At 39.3% G+C, this 19,627-nt stretch overlaps 1 protein-coding gene across 5 annotated transcripts in view; it reads right to left on the minus strand.

Annotated features, from left to right (window-relative positions):
- The window catches only part of kcnab2a (potassium voltage-gated channel, shaker-related subfamily, beta member 2 a), a 104,864-nt gene that overhangs the window by 13,821 nt on the left and 71,416 nt on the right, over positions 1-19,627 (minus strand). For all 5 annotated transcript variants that reach the window (XM_024269232.2, XM_024269230.2, XM_024269231.2 and 2 more), the window contains 7 exons: positions 8,770-8,813; positions 8,533-8,570; positions 8,203-8,282; positions 3,824-3,868; positions 1,776-1,820; positions 1,477-1,520; positions 1,135-1,221 (listed from right to left, as the gene is read on the minus strand). In XM_024269232.2, coding sequence (XP_024125000.1) covers positions 1,135-1,221; positions 1,477-1,520; positions 1,776-1,820; positions 3,824-3,868; positions 8,203-8,282; positions 8,533-8,570; positions 8,770-8,813 — 383 coding nt within the window. The remainder of the gene's footprint in view (positions 1-1,134; positions 1,222-1,476; positions 1,521-1,775; positions 1,821-3,823; positions 3,869-8,202; positions 8,283-8,532; positions 8,571-8,769; positions 8,814-19,627) is intronic.

Here is a 19,627-nt window from a genome sequence, read left to right on the forward strand (position 1 = left end):
CGCTAACGACACGTACAGGATATTGTTTAGTAGTACATAGACATGAACAAATGTTCAATAAACTTGTTCAGTAGATATAAACGATGGACCAAGGATATAGACAGTGGACGCAAAATCATATTTTTGGCACAAATGGAACTCCATACGGTCCAGACTCAGCCTTCAGTGGCCTCAAGGTAAACTGAGTTTGAGAATTCTAATTTAATTTTTTTTCTCTTTTGAATACATAGATCACTAGTTTAGGAAACTTTCTCTAGATTATGTATGCGAACCATTAGGAATTAAGATCAAACAGTGTTCAGTATTGATGCAACACTTTTCTGTCAAATATTGATTCAACTTTTCCTGTTTTTATTAAAAAACAAATTTGTCATGAAAACTGATGGAAGATGTAGTTTTTATAACTTAAACTCTGACATCTCAGTTTAAAAACTAACAGAAAAAACTTTTCTTTTAATTTAAAGTTGAATTAAAGTCAGATTATTCCAAGAATTTGATGAATTCTTATTTTGTGAATGAAAATCATTTGGATGAGAATTTATTTTTTTCAAACCCAGATCAACAGCTGGTGGTGATTGTGGAGCAGAAGTAAACTGCAGGTTCAGGTCCAACTTTGTGTCTGAACCCCACATTGCTCCTGGTGGTTCAGTGTGCGACTGCGACCGTAAAGCACTTTGGGCCTTAATCGAGGTAGAAAAGCTCCACATAAGTAAACGCCATTTAGCTCTCAAAGAGCATGAAGCAAAGACTTTTCCACAGATTGGATCCCTGCACCAAAGGAGACACTGAAGCATCGCAAGAGAGCCAGCGAAGCATCAAACCGAGGGCAAACGGCGACCTTGGATTCAACTTTAACCTGAGAAGTACCTCTGCCAGCGCAGCAAATGGATACTGTGCCACCAGCTGAGCCCACACACGGTTAGCCGTGTGCCATTTAAAGGTCTCCAGCATCAGTGTCGATCACTGTTCTTACTGTGGAGGTGGAGGCTCCAGGACAACATGCAGTCTTTAAAAATAGATGCTACAGTGACCAGAAAGTTCGACATCCTCTTCATAGCTTAGTAGCCACGGAGTTGAAGAAGAAGTTTGTGAAAATGGAAAAAGAAAAGTGATAAACGCAGACAGGTGGGTTACCTTCCATAGGTGTGTTAGGGTCTGGTCTGTTTGCAAAAACCACGTCCACATAGTCTAGTTGAAGTCTTTCTAGTGAGGCTTTTAAACCTAAAACAAAACAAAGCGCAAAGTTAGCAGCTGTAATATTTAGTCAACAATACTGAAATGCAAAATTAAAATCAGGGCAGGGGATTCTCTGGATTATTGTCCCCAAAAGTTTTCTTAGCAGCTTTATTAACTTCAAGAGAAAATCGCATATTAAGACGCAGCTTTGATTCCCTCGACCCAAAGCAGCTAATTAGAGAGTCATTTGTTGTTACAGCATCTACATGTAATCCGGTAGCATGCTGCGCTGCTCCTTACCTTCTATAATGTGTTTTCGGGATAAGCCTCTTTCAGTCTCAGCTCTGAAAAAAACAAAACAAAGCACAGCCTTTGCATAACAACCACAAATTTCAGGTCCGACTGCACTCACTTCTCAGTGCAGATAGAACTTCATATCATCTTTTGTGAAACACAAAAGATGCTTTTGCTCAACGGAAAGAGCCTGACTGATCAGTGTGGGTGAACTATGAATTTGTTATGGGTGTATTAGCATCACATAAGTCTAGGGAAATACCAAATGATTTGTTTTCTGTTTGGCTGCCACAAATAAAACTTACTTTCCACCCCAGAAGAGCTTTGTTGTGATCACCAAACTGGAACGTCTAAAAATGAAGAAAGACAACTTGTTAGAAAAATAAGTAGCGCCTAAAAAAATAGATATTTGTGCCCAAAATGATCACAGTCTTTCTTAAGCATGTCCAAAGTCCGGCCTGTGTCACCACACTAAGAGCTTATGTCATAAAACCAATAAAAAGCGGCTCCCAGGACTCTCTAAGAACTTTGTACTATTACTCGATTGTGATAGAGTGAAAATGAGGGTTCCAGGACAAGAGGAAATTATATATTTTTTAAACTGAAAGAGGTGTGTTTGAGATAATGTAGACTGACACAGCGTTGAGCAGATCACCTGGATTGTGGTGCATGTTGGGTAGTTTTTGCTCTGACCTCACATCATCATCCAAAAAACTGAGCTGACTGCAAGCTGCCTAATGACTACAAAACAATGTATTGTGGGAAATGGTGTTCCTGACAGTTCTTGTAGTTCAATGTGATGCTGATCAGAAATGATTGGTCTAAATGAAGGAAATCAGTGTATTTTGTAACGCTTTTTTTAAAGTAGTAAATCACTGATGTAAAAATAAACAAGATTTCTATTTATAGAAATGGTTGCGGTAATTGAAATCAGTATTACTCAGATTACTTTATTAGTAGAAATTATTTTACTTTAAACAATTTTTTTTTTCTACTGATAATCATTTTGGTTTTAATGCTAAACACTGAGCATAGATTTGCATTTATATAAATAAAGGAACTCATAAGTACAGGCATCACAAATCATCTGTGGTTATGTGTGTTATTGATACCTTTAAAATACTAAGAGGAAGAGGCATATTACTACCCTGAAGTAAAAGGACTCGATTCCTGAAGCTCCGCCTGCCGCTGCATGTTTTATGACATCATCCTTTCGGCAGCATGTCTGCATTGCATCCAAACCTTTTAAAAGATGGATGCACATACCATGCATCTGCCTTTAGTGGCCCTGGGCATCGCCACACCGCTTCACAACACAAATACACGCGGCGTCTGTTCCCCACTAAAGGAGCCCCGCCTCTAGAGTAACAAACACCTGTTTGAGCTAGAATTTATTGAAGACAGGGCACAACTGGAAGATATACAGTATTCTGCATCAAAAATGAAAGTTTTCTGCTGATCACCACTAGCTCCATGGAGAAATTGAGTTTTTAAGTTAGACTGGGGGCGGTGCTGGCAGAGTAGACTCCTCCTTAAAGGGGCTGTCTCACTCTGTGACATCAGCACGTGAGAACCCGCTCATTTTTGTGGGTATGGGAGGGGATGGAGCTGAGAGAGAAGGTTTTTAGAGGAATTCTCAAAAATGCACAAGCGGATAAAAATACAGCTATAGTGAGGAATGAATAGTATATTACACTTAAAAGCTCAAAAATTTGGATTTTCATGGTATTGCCCCTTTAAAATTAATCAATTCTTATTTTCAGACAGACATTTTTTACATTTCATTTCTAGTCTTCAAATATGGTCATTTTATTTCAAATGTATTTAGATGCGTTTGTGTTCTATGTGAAGAAATGAAAATATAGCTGCAATAAAAATGTTACATTGCTCATTTCCTTTTCAAATAGTTCAATAAAGCAGGTCGAACGATTGGCCTTCACACAGTTACAACACATCAAATCTTTGCAAAAAGTTTGGACACCCCTGGTCCATCGCATTATAAAGTCATTTTCTTATTATATATAAGCAATCACCTGATCATCCCAGTCAGGGGTGAAGGCACCACTGAACAATTGCTAGGAATGACATTAAATATATCACATCCAAGCAGCAAATGTCAATCCAGGACTCACAAGACACAAGGCCTTAAAGTTCATCCATAATTCAGCATCTCTGAAGGGGGCATTACGCAGCTGCCCACATTAATATTGTGTTCCAACCTTCCCGTTCCAGTTCAAAACACACAAAGCCACCTGATATACATCAGGAGTGAGAGGACAGAAGATAAGTCACGCCGGAGGGGGCGGAAATCAGAAAAAAAAATGACCCGACCCAACGGAAATGCGCCTCCTACCTCCATCCTTTCTTTTTTATGATGTTCCCGAGCACCACCTCCGCCCTGCGAAGCAAATAAACACAAGGAAAGATAAAATGAACAGTGCCCTGCAAGGGATATATATTTTCTGGCGACTGTCTGGTCATTGATTTTCAGCCCGACTTTGCACACACTGTTTAATGCATCGGGGAGCTTCACGCAAAAGAGCACCTGTTTAGTATTGGTGGGTGTTAAATTCGAGTCATTGGGGTCTGGACCCAGCTGTGCTGTTAAGCCTCTACTATGTGGCTCATTAGCAGCCCAAGAAGTGCTAATGAGCCACATTATGTTCAACATGGGGCTCATTAGGGCTGAGCAGAAAGATGTCAGTCTAATGTCTCCGCGGTCCTCTTACTCTGAGAAATACCGGGACGCCTCATGGTTGCAGTTTCATGAAAAAGACTTCTAACGGCAGCAGCCGTCGGTTGTTTTTGGGTTCAGCGATGCATCGGTGGTAAAACTGGGTTAACGGCATCGTAGTTCACAGCTCGCCAGAGCTGCTGGAGCGTCATCTGACTGACACACGCTGACTGAGAGAAACGCTCAGAGCCCAGAGGCTGCTGCACAAACACACATGTGGAGATTTTTATTAATCATACATTAAGGTTAGAGGTGTGTGACTGATACCAATTTGAACATTCTTTTTGTTTGAGAATTTTTGCTCGTGTAATAAGATGATTGAACACTTTTCCCCCCACAATTTTCTTGGCAAAATCATTTAAAGATTTTAATAATCTATTTTAAAAGCATTACAAGTCGTCTTTTAATTATGATTATGGTGTTTTTAGCCAAAATGTTATAAAGCCTGTGCCGTTTTTGTCACAAGTCAGCGCTCTGTCTCCCCCTCTGGTCACTGGCGGAAGCCATCTTCAGAGTACAGACTGCACTACATCTCCCAGCAGCCCCAGCGCACAGTTCCTGGATGCTGCTCACCTGTCTCTCATTTACCAATCACCCAGAGGACACTTAAGCAAGGCACAGAGTCTGACTCAGTGTGAAGTATTGTTTGTGCCACCCTGCCTGCATTACTGAGCGTTTCTATCTGGACCTAATCTTTGATTGCCTGCTGCCTGCCTTGACCCTCGCCTGGACTCTGACAACTCTAGCCTCTTCTTGGATGATCCCATGGTCATGATTGACCTCTGCCTGTGTGACCCTGATTTAGCTTTATGAACTTTTAGCTGTGCTTAGTTCTTGTCTGAACAAATAATCCAGCTCCATGTGGAACCAGCTGTCTATCCGTTTGTGACAGTTTTCTAGGACATAGTCCTTGAAGTAGTTTATTAGAATTTTGGTGCAGAGCAAGCCCACTCTCACTTACCGTCATTTATCTGTTTACAAAATAGGTGTCAAACTTATTTTGGTTCAGGGGCAACACTCAACTCGTCTGATCTAAAGTGCGCCAGACCAGTAACATAATAGAAAAATAACCTATGATCAACCTGTAATATGTAGATTTTGTTTTTTGCATTTTCTCAGTTAGAAAAAATGCCTCAAACAACCTAGAAGCCTAATCCCTTAATTATTATTATATTAGAACTATTACCGATAATATTATCTTTTTGACAACAACATTTTGGTAATTGTGGTGTCACAGATCATTTTTATAGTAACTTACCAGCATTGAGGCTGGCAGGGCACCAAACTGCATCTTACCCAGACGTGGCACGTGCTTGCAAAGAAATGCTGTTTATTTCTTGTTCTCTTGTTTTCCTGGTATTTATTTTCATTTGCTGACCCTAGTAGCGGATTTGGACATTGCAGCCATTTCTTTAAATAACCATAAGTCGCCACAGAAATGGGCTAGAAACTTGTTTTTTTCCCCACAACATCCTTATATTTTCTCCTCTTCATGACTGGGTTGGATTGAACCATCTGGTTTGCCGGATGTTCGACACCCCTGATTTACAGGACCTTCTGCCAGTTTATAAGCCCCTCGTACCCCTCAACAGAACATTAGTGGTGTGCAATGATGGAGCTATCCAGCGATCCAGCTTGAGTCAGATGCCAGTTCAGACGAGGAAACAGATGAGACGTACATGGATCTATTTGTCAGTGGGGAGCTTATGGCTCGCCAATTGTAGCTTTACGTCACAGCTACAAGCTTTTTCAAATGGCATTTTATCATCTAAAATACTCAGAAATGCACATTTAAGCTTAATTTTCTTAGTTTACGTTTTCCATCATGACAAGAATCCCACAAGAGCATGGTAAAAACACCAAAAACATAATTTCCATTGGTCTTTAAATCCGTTAAAAAGCTGGCTCAATTGCTGCAAGATTCCCCAATACACTGGCTGCTATATAAACCTACAACAAAATCTCTGCACTGCAGTACTGGGTGTAGCATAGGTAAATCTTTCCCCTTCAGTCTCATCTTTCTTAAAGACGCTTGTAACTTTCAAACCACCAGGAACACTGCAGTTTTTCTCCAAACCAGTCGTGCTTCCTCTGTCTTTTTGCATTTCTGTTGCACTGGATTTTAACATTGAAAAAATAACTTTTTTTTGTAATCAGTTTCCTTCTTTCCTTTTCCTATAAGCTCCTTCCTACAAACAGGGACAAAGTCTGAGCAGCTGCACTTTCAAAATGGTGAGCCGAGTTCCCAAATGTAAGGTGCAAGATGCCGTAAGCAGGTCGACTGTTTATCCACCCATTAATTAGGTCTCTGTGCTGCAAAGTTGATGCTATGACTTGAAGGCAGAAGCAGAGATCCAACAGTACATTAGCCATGCATGAATAAGGCTGTTTGACCTTCAAATATTTCTTTAGTTGTGCAGCTGTTTTGTCACTGGTTAGATAGTAAATGAAATGTTGTTTTGATTGTTGTCTTGTAAAAAAGACTTCCTGACAAATACCCATAGGAGGGACAGGCAGATGTGTCCAAAGAAATTATGATCTGCTCTGCATAAAATAATAAAAAAAAATGATATTTTCTTTCAGTTTTGGTGATAAACATTTCCTCTCGGCGACTAAAGCTAAGACTTCCCTGTTCTGACAGAGAAATCTGCATCGCTGAGGCTGACAGCACCGTCATCAACCTGTGACTGATTAAAGAACCGAAAGGCAGAATGAAGGACTCCACATCAAAGCTCCTTCATTCTCATGAGCCAAGCGTGTGATTCGTTTAGCTCACACGTGTCTGTGCAGTAAAAGCTGATATTCTCTGTTAGGATTAATACCTAACACATTCTCAGCTGTGCCGTACAAACATGAGCACCAGCCGGATTTGTCTCTTTCTATTGAATTTTGGTTTGTTTTGTGGAAGCGTGATGATCAGAGACGAGGATGCCTCTGTGTCAAAGGTCAGCCTTGTTCTTGTTTTACTGCCTCCTGATAGAAGAACAAAGACTCGCGGACGGCTGACATGTGTCAGCTGCAGACGTATTAAAGGAAAAAAAGGAGGACAGTCCAGATGAAAGTTATTTTCTCCCATTTTGTCTGTGAAGTATTCCCAAACATCCATCAGCAGAAAGGTAGAATATTCCCTGGAGGATTAAAAAACGGACTTGATGCGACTAATCTGAATCCTACTCCCGACAGATAATCCTTTACATCAAATCTGTATGCGACAAAAAAGGTGGATTAATTCAAGATTGAGTTGAGACATCCCTACTTTATGAGGTTACAAGACCATCAGCGGCGAGTTTTAAAGTTTACACCTTCATACACACTAATCTTTGAAAATGAAGAATCTACTTACTGAAAATCAGAGTTCTGGTTCTGGTTTCCAATCAATATCGAGGATGTAAAGCTTAAAAGTAGTCACATCTCAAATCCACCAGTTATGTCACCCCAAAGACTGGAAGATTGTGGGTTTAAATGGGTCACACCAAAGAGGCTAAAAGTGGGACCCCATGACTCCGGATCTGGGGTCGGATTAGGGAATTAAACCACCAAACGGTTCATGAATGCAACTCATCGGCAGTCTGCGGGGATTGGGTCAAACGTGGAGGACAAATCTCACACATCCAGGTGTTCAACAGGTAAAGGGACTACGTCTTTTATCATATGAGTGACTGTAGAGGCCCTGAGACAACCTCAGTTGTGGACCAGCACTTTGAAAATCACCTGGACTGAATTAAAAATTTGGCGTAGATACAATATATATATAAATATATTTATCTTTAAATTTTTTCTTAAGAACCACCCCAATGAAAATTGTGTATTCTGTTTTTAACATCTCACATGTGTGAATTCTTACTAAGCATTCACACAATCAACAATCCTCTACAACATTTAGAAGATTTTGTGTTATTTCTAAGACCAGTTGATGGTTTTTTCTGAGTAGTGGCCCCTTTGGGACACATGACTAATAAAATTGACCATAAGTGAGCGACAGGACCGGATATACTCACTTCCCAGCAGCATAGACCTCTGCTGTGTCAAACAGATTGATGCCATTTTCATAGGCCAGAGTCATCAGCTGCTCTGCCATCTGTTGAGAAAACAGGGGGTAAAGGAACAGAAGGGGGGGGGCACAAAGAGGTGAGAGCTATGAAGTTGTGGGGACTACGTTATTACAGAATGAGGTAGTCTGGCTTCCTGTGAGATTTTTTTTGGTTGCTCACATTGGCAGTAGAAATTTATGATAATTAAAGTACAAGGTTTCTATAGAAACTGCCAGATTACATGCAGTCTTCCTTTCCAAGCGGTGAATAACGGGGGGAAAACCCATCTGGTCTCACCTCGTCCGTTATCTGTCCACCAAACGTCACCCATGTTCCTGCGGGGGATAACAGGGAGAGGAGGTCACAGATCAAGCAGGCACATATGTGAGAACTGATAAGCAAGTGAGCAGTGAGATGGTATGTTCTGCAGTCTTGGAGGCACAGTGTTTGGGTGATTTTACAAAACATGGTTCAAAACATGGCGTCTGAGTTTGGAGGGGTCATATATTGCTGTCATGCAACTTTTGATCTCACCTAATCCGAGACAGGAAACCCGCAGACCCGACTTCCCAAGGTTTCTGTCGGAGAAATGGAGAAATACATTTGCATTAATGCAGGAGTCAGATGGCAGTGATTGGTGGTGCTTCTGCTCTATCTCATCTGGGCTTATCTGAAGGAATTTCCTAAAAACTCAAAAAAGAAAATAAGAAATAAGAAATTAAATAAAGAGGTTTCTCCTAGTGCTTCATCTTCTTTCCCCTGCAGCGGAGGCTTACAGTCATGCAGAAGAGCAGAGCTTTGCATGCATTTGAAGTGAGCCCCCATCTACTGTGGAGCACTGACATATGCTGAGTGGATGTGCGAGGAGAAGACGCAGAGAGTAACGCGAGCGGATGATAAGTGTGTGCGTGCTCAATAAAATGTCAGGAATGAATCAGAAAGAGGAAGCAGGCCCACCATGGCATCCAGAGAAAGTTTCTCTGTGCACACCGGGATCCTGCAGCCTCTGAAATCCCCTGCAGCAGCAGCGCGGAAGCTTGACTAGCCACAACAACAGCCTTCTAAAGCTGCCGTCTCTTAGCTAATCAAAGCCCAGACCGACCCTTCTACTGGCAGTCGTGACTCTGGATGGCTCTTTGATTTATGCAGACTTTCTAAAAGATGCTTTCTACTTTAAATGCAGTTGTGCAAACTGTTTCTCAAACATTTTCAAACCTTCACAGACTTACGACATAAAGCGTGCTACTATTGGTCAACATTTCACTTGAGATAATCTAGCAAAGTTAAAAAAAAAAAATGCATGCAGAGATTATGTAATGTGCAGGAGTCATAGTGAGCATGTGGGAGGATATCTCCATTTTTTTAGGACTGGCTGTATAGAACAGTTGGATTTAAGAGGAGTGAGGCGTGTTCGAACTAGATTTCTGATTGCACATTAACATGTGGATATGCCATGAAGACGGACCACTGCAGCGGCGACCCAAACCCTTCCCTTTCAGTGTGCTTTCAACAACAATGTAAACGTTTAGCGTCTCAATAGCATCCGATTATCTTTAATAAACCAAATTTAGCTGCTGTAATTTGTCAGTCGTTTGGGTCTGCTCGTTTCTGAAAAGGGCAACGCTTGAATCCGTTTTTCGGTCGGTGAGGTCTGTAATCATGTTACAATAAAGCTAATCAACAACCAACCACATCTTAATTGTGTGAAAGAAGCCCCCCCCGGGTGCTGCTGCACTGATTCACAGTCTGTACTGGAACCAAAGGGAGCCCTCTGACCAGAAGGGAAAGTGGAATATTTAAGATGTTGCATTTTGATCCATTCATTACAGATCAAGATTTTTATAAAAAAATAATTTTACTTAAATGAAACAAAGTATTGAAATGTAAAACACAAGCCATAAAAAAACTTGTTATTCCAGGTCTTACTGAAACTAATAGGGGTGTATAGATGAATCGATTTTTGTTCCTACAATCCAATCAGATCGATCTGTCTGAGGCAGAATCCAATCAAACTATACCAGGGGCTGCAACCTCCAACACTTAAAGAGCCATTCCAGTCGATTTCTCACTGACCAAAACCCAACTGGAGCCACAAAGTCTCACCTCATCTTTAGAAATATAAGGCACTGATTGTTATAAAAAATATCAATAAAATGTAATCTTTTTTTTACATTTATAAAAGTAAAGAGAAAATAGTATTTTTCCAAATTAAACAGTTAAAAAGAGGTTCACACGATTTTCTATCAAAATAAAAGACGCTCTGTGTCACAGAATCTTCTCAATGCAGCAAATGTGGTTGTAGAGTGTGATTTTAACAGTTTATTTTACTGTTTGTGGTTCATCTCAGCTAGAAACAGAGGTCGGTATTCAAAAAATTTTACTAAAATAAAAATATTGTTATTTTGCCAAAATAGTACCCAAGTTCAAGTAGACAGTATGCAGGCATGCTGCACAACAACATTTATTGATCTTACAGAAGGGAGTAGCAAAGAAAATATATTTTTATTTTTTTTTAAATAAACTATTTCTAATAAATAATGAAGCAATAACAGGTCAACAGAAGTGGTAAGTAGGGAAAAGGATGACAGCCTACCCAAGAAGGCCTAAGAGATATCAAGAGAAAATGCTATTGGGTGGGACGATCCTATGTGGAACAGGAAGTCTTTTATTTTGAAAGGAAGTCATATGACCCGCTGTCAAAAAAAAAACTTTTTTCTTTATAAATTCCTGTTTTTATTCATGCAAAAGAAAAGAAATATCATTTTTATCAAAAGTAACAACATTTTCAAAAAGGTGAAATACGACTTTGTGGCTCCTACTTGGTTTTGATTAATGAGAAAGAGGCCCAAATAGCTCTTTTAGTATAAAAGGTTGCAGAAACCTGTCCTAAGGGGTCCTGGATTGATTTTAGGTCAGTGAATCAGATTGAATTGTACCGATAACCACAAATTATGATACGAATCAAATCGTTGTTAAAATTAATTGTTACAATCCTAGTAATTAACATGTTAAGACAAACCTCAGCAGGGTTTTAAATGAGATGAAAGAGTCCTTCTATAAAGTAGACGTTGAGTTAAACAGCCTCATGTTACCCTCATACAGTACTGTAACTGCTGTGATGGTAAAATAAAAACTTTGGAAGTCACAAAAAAATTCTACAAGTGTTTATGTCTTTTACCTCATTAAGAATTCACATTCAGTCATTATTTATCAAATAAAAAAATCAACAAAAATAAAAAGTAGACGCAATGTGTAAAAAAAAGCACATTCTCAGCTTTTCTAGCAATAAAGGTTAAGCAGCAGCCAGGTGCTGCTCTTTAAATGCACCGTTAGCAGATTATTAGCAAGTTTGATGAGCTCAACAAAAGCAGATTTGATTTGTAGTAATTCTACATTGCATGAGAAACAATAAAAACGTATTTTTGATTAAATATCAAGTTAAAAGAGAACCAGTCTGCTCTGGTTAAGGCCTTGCCTTGTTAGCACAAAAGTCTACCCGAGTTTGTAGGGGACAGCGAACCATGGCCACCTCTATTGCAGTCAATCAAATGTGGTAGATTTTTCTTTTTTTTTACTTTTAATGAATCTGGATTCAATCAGACAGTGTGAACTCTTACACACACTTACTGCAAACATCTGTCCACGAAAAACAGAAGGTGGGAGACTGATAATTGTGTCAGAAGAAAGGACAGGAAGCAACCACAAACTCAGAACAACAAACAGTGAAACAGGCAGACCTGAACCACGGATAAAGAAAAGAGATTGAAGATAAGGCAGCGCCAAACAAGTGGACAGCTGGTCAGGATGCCACAATTCTTGATTTAAAAATGAACTGGATGTTACACTATTGGACTGAAATGTGGTCAAAGTGCATTGTTGCACGCCATTCGGCTTACATTTGAAGTGTCATTGTGCTAAAACTTAAGTAGGATTTATTGTTTTATTATATTATATAAGCCAACTAAAATGTTTTACTCAGTTGTTACTTGATTATTAGCCTTAGACAGTACATATAGAGAACTGGTCTGATCATCCCAATCCCCCCTCGCATTCCAAACAGGAAGTATCCGCTGAATCATGAATAAAGGTCACCCTGACCAGCTTAAAAGTGTCATTTAGGTTTAAGCTGATATTGTTGAGTTTGTAATTCTTGCATAAAGTCCCACTCCAAACATGTTTTCATGTATTGTAAAAGCGTTCCAAGTGCTTTTTTAATTAGGATTGTTTTTAGGACCGTCCGTACGGTGCAGCGACCAGGTCGTCAGTCTAGGCCACACAAACCTAGAGGCAATTTAAGCCTCGTTTCCACTGAGCGGTGCAGACCGGACTGGACTTTTTAGGATTTCCATCACGAAATGGACCCTTTAAGTCCAACTGGTACCATTTCTGGTCCCCCGTTGGTCGTAGGTCCATAGAAAAATAAAATGGGCCCATTAGGGCGGAGCTTCTGTCGTCACACGATGTAACCCATTGATTGGTGGAAAGGTTTTACGACAACAGCAAGCGTCCGACCAGCGCTTTCTCGACTCAAGATCCAAACCCAAAGTTTTGTCCTCTTTTCGGCTGTATTAATAGACAGCAGGTAAAAACTTTTTTTTAAACTGCTGTAAATAATCAGCTATAAAAATATGGAGATTAGATACTGTAAACACAATAGCTTTGGCAAAAAACAAAAGTTCACTATAATATGAGTTTTGTCCTTACCGGCACCTTTTTGTTTTAGCCAAAACCCAAGTATACAACAGGCAAGGCCCAATTATCCAGTTAGCTCAAAGACCTGAAAAGACAGCCCAGTCCGCTTTATACAAATCCAACAGCTTTTCACCTCAGGGTTGAATTCATTTTTCTCCTGCTGAATGACCTTCTTTTGTAGGTTTGGACAAAAGGACCTGGTCCTTCATCTGATAAAAACCCCAAATGGATTTATGAGGGCCATTCTTGAATGGAGGGGAATGAACAAAGTAATCCTTCAAAGGAAAAGAAGGAATAATTAAAAACAGTTTTTTCTTCCATCATTTAAAATCGGCTATTCTAATAGATTGAAATCTGGTCTGTGTGGAAAATAGTTGAAGCTGGAGAGATTCAAAAACTTCCTTTAGTAAGAAAGCAGACGCAACTAATCTTGTTTGATTAAAGTTCAAATGAAGGAACTAAAATATTATTTAGCCAATATTTTCTTAAATTAATTAAAGAATAAAAATGAAGTTCAACCTTATAAAAAGTATCAGACTAAAGAATAAAAATACCCACTCTCACAAAATTCCCAGCATTAAACAAAGACATAAATGCATACGATGCTGTACTACAAAAACATGTGAATACATTCTGGAACTCTGACTGTAGACAAAAGCTGGACTTAGTGACCCCTCCCCTCCTCACGCTCCAAACAGGAAGTACCTGCTGGCTCCAAAAGGCCAAAATCTCATAGACGTCTTTTGAGAATAAAACAGCTATTTGTATTTGTCTGAATAACCATTTATGCTCTGATGACTTATTTTAGTTTAGTCTGTTTAGTTTATTTTATCAACCAGCTAATGTTTATATTCCATGACCAACGTTCTGCTTTTGTACGATTACCGGTGTGAAGCCCAATAAGACAATTGGTTTGTGATAGTGGGCTAAATAAATATAATTGAATTGAACATTTTTTTTTATTTTTTTTCTGAAGGGCAAGTTATTCAAGTTATAAACTACCCAATCAGATGCCTCAATTAAAGTAGGTGGTCTCACATCCAACATTGCAAACGTTTGATTGACAGGGCCTGCGTTCAGGTGGTAGGGGAGTGGTGTTGATTGGTGAGAGTGGTGGGCATAGAAATGATGACTGACCCCGGACTACAGCTCAGGTGTGACGCGGTAGCGGTCTAGCTACGGCAGATGACTCCTATTGGCTACGGAATGGCTGCAGCCACAGGCTATGATGGCGGTTTCGCAAAACTCACATAAGTTCACGCAATAACTCGCCATTTTTTACGATTTAGATCGTTAATAGCCAACAACTTCACAAAAAGTGCTCCGACTCAGCTCTGGCGTCCGGCGAAAATTTTAACCCAACGGAACGGATTCTGAGCGGCAGAGAGGCCAGATCACAGAGGTTGGACGTAATTGTAGCACACTTTTAATGTTACGTAAAGACTCCAGCGGTCGCATCAGAACCGTAACGTTTGCCGTGGGAGCCCGGGGTTAGAACCATTTGGACCAATCACTGCTCACTGACAATTTCTGATTCCAACATGGTGACGTTCCTATTAGGGCTGCCACAATTTGTCGACTAACTGATGACTAATCGACTATTAAAATAGCCAAAAAATTCACTTTTTAAAAAATATTTGAATCAGTGAGACCAAAACGTAATCAACATGACAAATTATTCTTTTGTTTCAGATGCAAGCATCTTTGAATTTCACGTTGTTTTAATCCCAGAAACTAATGAAGGACAGAGGCTGCACGAGTCATTAAAAGTTTAATGAACTATCATCTTAATTGTCTTTGTTTTTAGTTAGTTTAAAGCTAATGATGGTTAAGATGTGTGCTTTACATCCAGTTACGCATAACCGATTAGTCGACTAATCGGAAAAATAATCAGTGATTAGTCGACTTTTAAAATAATTGCTTGTGGCAGCCCTAGTCCGTATTGCCTCACTTACTTGGTCCAGTTCTCTTATGCAGTCAATGTTCTTGAACGAGGTATGAAGATATATGAGTTCATCCTCAATTCTTTGCTGAATCACCAAAAACAGTCAGCATTGTGTTGCCACTTCCAGACATTCGTTTTAGCCAGAATGTTTGTATTTATTTTGAAGAGGGTCTGCTATTTTCCTTTATGGTAAACCCAGCAATGTTCTTAGCTTGAAGCAAATTGCTTGGTTTAAAATTCGTCTTGCTTTTGCATTTTTCTCAGCTGATGCCTAAACTTTTATATATTCCAGCTTTATATAGACTGTGATGAGCTGTTTGCTTCCAAAGCCCTTATAAACAGCAGCCTGAGAAAACGTCAACTGTAATTTTCCTTGCCAGACATAAACAGCTTCATACATTCAGATGTCAGAAAGACAGTTTGAGCCACTGGCATTAAGGCAGCTGTCGATGGCTATTTAACTTTGCTTTTTATTCGGGCATTAACAGATTGAGGACCCAGAGGTTTCCTGAGGCTGAATTTGTTTTCGTCTAGTTTTGAAAAAAAAACAAAAAAAAACATTTGGTGTGGTATGAATCTGCTAGTGCCCCCGGTGACAAAATATATTTTGCTTTTCCTGTAAAAAAAAAAACAGCAAATAGAGGCTTTTCAAAGCTAAAGCAGCTGCTCTTGTACTGAGCTTTTATTACAATCTTTAAGAAATGTAATTTTTTAAACCTTAAACTACTGGAAAATGTGGTAAAAGGTGAAGTAACTGTAGAGTTTTTTGGTGTTGCATCTTTTCTTGAAAGGATTTGTATTGAAATCTTCTTCAAGGAAAGGGAGGCTCTAAAACTGATGTTGCAGAAGGATTTCTTATAAAAGGAAAGAAGATTGAAAGATGTGTCCAAGGAGGAATGAAGCTAAGTTAGTGAAATACACAAAAGAGAAGTTTTAATACTTTTTTTTCAGTGTGTGGCTTCAAAACATCAGTTTTTTACAAACCAGGGAGAGAAGGAAACAAGTTGTGCTACACACATTTTTCTGCCCTCACTCTTAAAGAACATGTTTGCTGTGAAAGCTTCAATCAATACAAAAATTGCAAGCCAAAGAAGAAGAAAAAATCCTGACCAGAGCATTTCTTTCTGCATAGACATAGTATGTGGTCCAGGAATGCTTCAAGACAGCGGTCTGAATAAATCTGAAAGTTCAACCCGCCTGCATCCCACTTTCTTCTTTAAGGAATTCATTCTGTTCATTGCAGCTCTGATAAGAAAGGTTTTACAATGAAATCCAAAAAGGTTCCAAGAAAGCCTTTCCATGTGGAACTAAATTCCTGCGAACAGTTCTCCATGTGGAACGGAAATTGCTCAAATCAGCAGCCGCGATGCCTCCTCTTGTAATCATCACAGAAAATGACAAAAGCATCGAAGGGGATGATACAACTGAGACCTAAAGCAACATTTATTAAATGAAGAGAGAAAAAAGAAGAGCTGTTGCTTTTTGAGCTCCTGCTTTGACCCTGAATTCTGCATTATCAGTCTTTGAAAATTCAAACGTTTAGTTTTAATTCTAAACTTTACATTTATTTTTGCTTTTTAATAGATTTTATTGACATGTAAGAATTGACTGTATATAAGAAGTGGACTAAGCAACCCCTCCCCCTTCGTGTTCCAAACAGAACTTTGGGCCTCCTTGGCTGGTGATGGAAAGTGATCTAGAAATTAATAAATTAAAATGACATCACACCCACTCAGTCCAGTTCTTTTATACAGTCAATGATGGCCAGTCTACTTTTATTTTGCATCTTTTTCCTTCTGACTTCAGGATAAAATCTCGTTTGTTTCTTTTCTTTTTCCATGAAACTCTCTTTACACAAATGGTGCTTTTGGATTTTATTTTGACACACCAGTAATTTAATTAATGTGCAGACTGGCACTTTTTTCTGCTGCAGCTGCTTAGTGGGTGTCAATTCTTTTGATTCATTTATGCTGAAAATCTAAAGAAAACACAGCTATGGTTGAAAAATCCTTGAATATTTTCAATTTTTTTAATAATTAGGCGAACTGTCTTAGCTGGGAGAAGTTTTAGAAGATTATCAAGTGAAAAAAATACATGCAACAGAAAATATCAAACATGAGAGGCGTTTTTTGTAATAAAGACATCGCAGTGGTAAAAGGCCTTGTTGATTAAGTCTGAGGATTATTTTAGTTGAGAACAAACAGGTCACATTACCTTCATAGAAACTGCCAAGTTAAATATTCATCATACACATGACCAAGCATAATGCTGTGTAAGCTGAAGCTCTGGCCTCCTGCTAAAATGCAGCTTCACTCTCCGTTCTCCTTTATTTTTCTTCAATCAGTGTCGCGCACGTTATGTAACGAGCAGTTCAAATGTCTGTCATGCAGAAACGAACGCTACATGAAAGTTCCACAGCAAAAAAAAAGAAAGAAAAATGCTTAATGCTGCTTCCAGACACATGCTGCCATCAGCAGAATAACAACAGTCCAGTGTGGCAGCTTCCTATAACGAATGTATATAATCCAAATGCGCCAAAGTTTGGATAAGTCCTGAACGATTTATTTTAAATAAACATATTTTAGCTAATAAAACATCTAATAAACTATCCTGAATATTTCAGAGCATAAATGAAACTAAAATACCGACAGAGAGGAGTAATGCCGCACAAACACACAGGCTCTAATTAAAGTTTATCAGTGAAGCGAACAAAGCACAGCTGTCTTACTTTTCTCTTTCGGCAAAAGCATGTCTCTCACATGTAGACACACTTAAAGACACAGACGTAACACATTCCTGCACAACAAAATCAGAAGTTTCTGCTGACGCTCTGCCGTCCGAGTGCACGTAAACGCTGTGCACACATGCTGCTGAGTCTTTATTTCATCTTCAGAGAGAACAAACTGAACAGTAGTGTCAGTGTTTCAGCTAACGCGGTCTATTTTGCGATTTCAATGGGGAGTCAATGCGGTGGGAAGCTGCCTCCCCGACGATGAGAGCCCTCGGAGTGCAATAAAAACGTCCCAGCGTGCACCCACACTCATGACAACCCAAATCCAACACCCACAGCTTCTGTCGCCCCTGCCAGAGCCTTGCTTCTTCTGCGTGGTGATTTGGTTGTGCAATTGGAAAAAAAAGAAATAATGAGATAAAAAAGAAGGAAATGCTTACGCCTTCCTGCACTTTGATTGTGCAGTCACAGCTATTATGTTAAAGACTACATGGAGCTAATTAATGTAGAAACGTTTAAAACTTTCATTTTTAGTTAAAATCCCGTCAGTCTTCTGGCGGTTCTCTTTTCCGCCATCTGTTCTCTCAAGTGACCACCGAGTGGGCTAAACAAAGACAACCGTAGGGGACGGGATTTTTGTTCGGCATCGACGCTGATAATGATACAGGAAATCTTTGTCCAACACAGTGGTGGGATTTAAATGCCATCTACTAACACAATGCTGCCAGTGGCCATCTGCTGTGGCTGGGATTCAATGTCAACGGTAAAGTTGGACCTCCAGAGAAGAGAAGAGAAGAAAGCAAAAGGCGAGTTCAAAGTTACAACAGGGGGACTCACCTCTGACTTAAAGTCCCCTCCAATGAAAATCATGTTTTTGTAGTTTTTAACATGTCTGTGTGGCATTTCTTTTATGAAAGAGAACAAATGTAAAAATGAATGTATTGGTCACACCAACGTCAATAAACATTGGAGAATTAACTGAAAGAGTCTTTGAACCGGAGGAGAAAGAATCAGGATTTTGGAGGAAGTTGTTCACTTTGTTAACACAAGCTTGCTTGCTATTGGGAATTAAGATAAAAAAAATTGATCTGATCAAAACCGGATTACATAATTATGCAAAACTGAAAAATGAAGTAACTAAGTAGGGGTGGGATTATACAAGTTCCCACTCCTTTTCAAGCAACAAATCAAACTTTACTGATTTTTAGTTAATAATCACAAAAAATAATAAACCAAATGTGACATAAGTGTGTTTTGTTTTCTATTTTCTAATCAATGGATTTCAATATTTCTAAAATGAGTTTGAAATAATTGTATGTTTTGTCCTGTATTTTTCACAATTTATGCTTGAAATAAACCATTCAATCAATCAATCAATCAATCACTTCCTCATCTGAGCTAACATTTGGCTCAAAACTAAACGATATTACTGATATTGCTTGACCTCTTTATGTAGCAGCGGTGAATATTTACGCTACGACACGGAGCTATCATAATCAGACAGGGGATATCAGGTCAGCTCCAGAAGCCACGCCCCCTCTGAAGAGATTTTGGAAACAGAGGCTTCAGATTAACATGAAAAATGACTTTTTTAAGACATTTAGGTTGTGGAATTTTGGTTAAAAACTTCATAATCACAATTAAACACTACTGGTAACATTTTTTTGTTTTTAAAAAACAATGACATTTTCATTGGGGGACTTTAATGTACCAAAAGGAATGTGAAAGAAGAGAGGATTTTTGTAGCTGATGCTGACTCCACCGGAGAACTGGAAACCCGTGAAACACAACTGTTCAGCACAGCAGTTTTAGATGAATTGTGACTCCTGTGTCCGCACAAAGCCCAGAAGTGGCAGTCCAGCTGTAAAACGATACTCCAATCTACCTCAGCAAAACGTTTTCCTAAACCTCTGCAAATAAAACTCTTTAAATCAGCAGGCTTTGGCTGGCGGAGGGAGCTAACGCTGGGCTGAAAGGCTGGTGACTTCTCACCTGTACTGCTTCCCTATTCCCCTTCTTTACAT

This window comes from Oryzias melastigma, linkage group LG5, assembly GCF_002922805.2.
Source record: "Oryzias melastigma strain HK-1 linkage group LG5, ASM292280v2, whole genome shotgun sequence".
In the NCBI taxonomy this organism is placed as follows: domain Eukaryota; kingdom Metazoa; phylum Chordata; class Actinopteri; order Beloniformes; family Adrianichthyidae; genus Oryzias; species Oryzias melastigma.